This window comes from Malurus melanocephalus, unplaced genomic scaffold, assembly GCF_030028575.1.
Source record: "Malurus melanocephalus ecotype Western Australia unplaced genomic scaffold, MMel_1.1 scaffold_1194, whole genome shotgun sequence".
NCBI lineage: Eukaryota > Metazoa > Chordata > Aves > Passeriformes > Maluridae > Malurus > Malurus melanocephalus.
The window spans coordinates 61,454-62,732 of record NW_026624426.1 but is presented as its reverse complement, the minus strand read 5'-3'; the positions used below and the strand labels follow the sequence as shown (position 1 = coordinate 62,732).

At 36.3% G+C, this 1,279-nt stretch overlaps 1 protein-coding gene across 1 annotated transcript in view; it reads left to right on the top strand.

Annotated features, from left to right (window-relative positions):
- Nucleotides 1–1,279, top strand: part of CHERP (calcium homeostasis endoplasmic reticulum protein) — a 13,587-nt gene that overhangs the window by 4,780 nt on the left and 7,528 nt on the right. Inside the window, exon 8 of the mRNA XM_057387343.1 lies at nucleotides 428–645. Coding sequence (XP_057243326.1) covers nucleotides 428–645 — 218 coding nt within the window. The remainder of the gene's footprint in view (nucleotides 1–427; nucleotides 646–1,279) is intronic.

The following is a 1,279-nucleotide window of genomic DNA, read 5'->3' as shown; positions in this document are numbered from 1 at the left end:
TTCCTTTTCCCCTTCCCTTTTCTTTTTTAAATTTGTTTAAGTTTTAGGTTTTAGCCCATTTTTGAATAATGAGGCTGCTTTGCTTCAGGCAAAAGCTTGAATCTGTTCAGAGGTTTGCAGCAGGTGGAGGTTGATGCTTGAGTATAAAAAGATCCAAAGGGATGAGAGTTAAATAGATTAAAAATCCTCTCTCCCAGTAACAGATTTCTGCAGAAAAAATTCACCTGCAGCCCGGTGTGCTGGTGTTTTATTAACTGTGACTTGGATTAACAGTTTTAATGTGTTTTGTTAACATATTAATTGCGACTTGGATGATCAGTTTTAATGTGTTTTGTTAATGTATTAACTGTGACTTGGATGAACAGTTTCAATATGTTTTATTAACATATTTTTTGTGCCTTGGATGCCTCTAATGGTCTCTAAATTGTTGCAGATGATGGGAAATCCCAGCTGCCTCTGGCTGGTTCTGCAGAGTACGACACCACGGGCTCTGGAGTGCAGGATCCTGCCTCGGGTGGGCCCCGTGGGCCTGGATCTCACGATCAGATTCCCCCAAATAAACCMCCCTGGTTTGACCAACCTCACCCTGTGGCACCATGGGGTCAACAGCAGGTGAGGAACACTTCTGMAAAGAGATTGGGAGGTTCAGAATGAGCATCTTGGTTGTGGAAGTGCAGTGAAAAGCTGTGAAAGTTAAAAATTCAGATTTCAGTGCCAAACTTTGTCATTCTGAGCCCAGGTAAAGGCAAAGTACAACTCTTATTTTGGTTTGTTAATTATTGTGCTATTCCTGTGAACAAGAGCTGTTTGGTCCAGTAGCAGTTTGGTCTTTTCCCATCTTTTTTCTGAAGTTGCAGTTGTTCAGGCTCTGTAGTTGAAATGTTGCCTATGGGCTGTATTTCCTTAAGAAGGTACATTATTGTTCTTTATTCTTTTATTCTTTTTTCTTTTATTCTTTATTTTTCTATTCTTCATTTTTTTAATTCTGTATTATTTTATTCTGTATTATTTTATTCTGTATTCTTTTATTCTTTATTCTTTTATTCTTTATTCTTTTATTCTTTATTTTTTATTCTTTTATTCTTCTTTATTCTTTTAATCTGTATTCTTTATTCTGTATTCTTTATTTTTTATTTTCTTTCTAATTATTCCTCATTTTTTCTTTGGGTTTTATTGTTTGGTTGTGTTTTTTAAGAATTGTGGTAGTGAATAGGGAGAAAGAGACAACCACTCCCTCTTGTTTGAGTGAGTTTAGGTTGAAGCTCAGCCCGAGATGCTC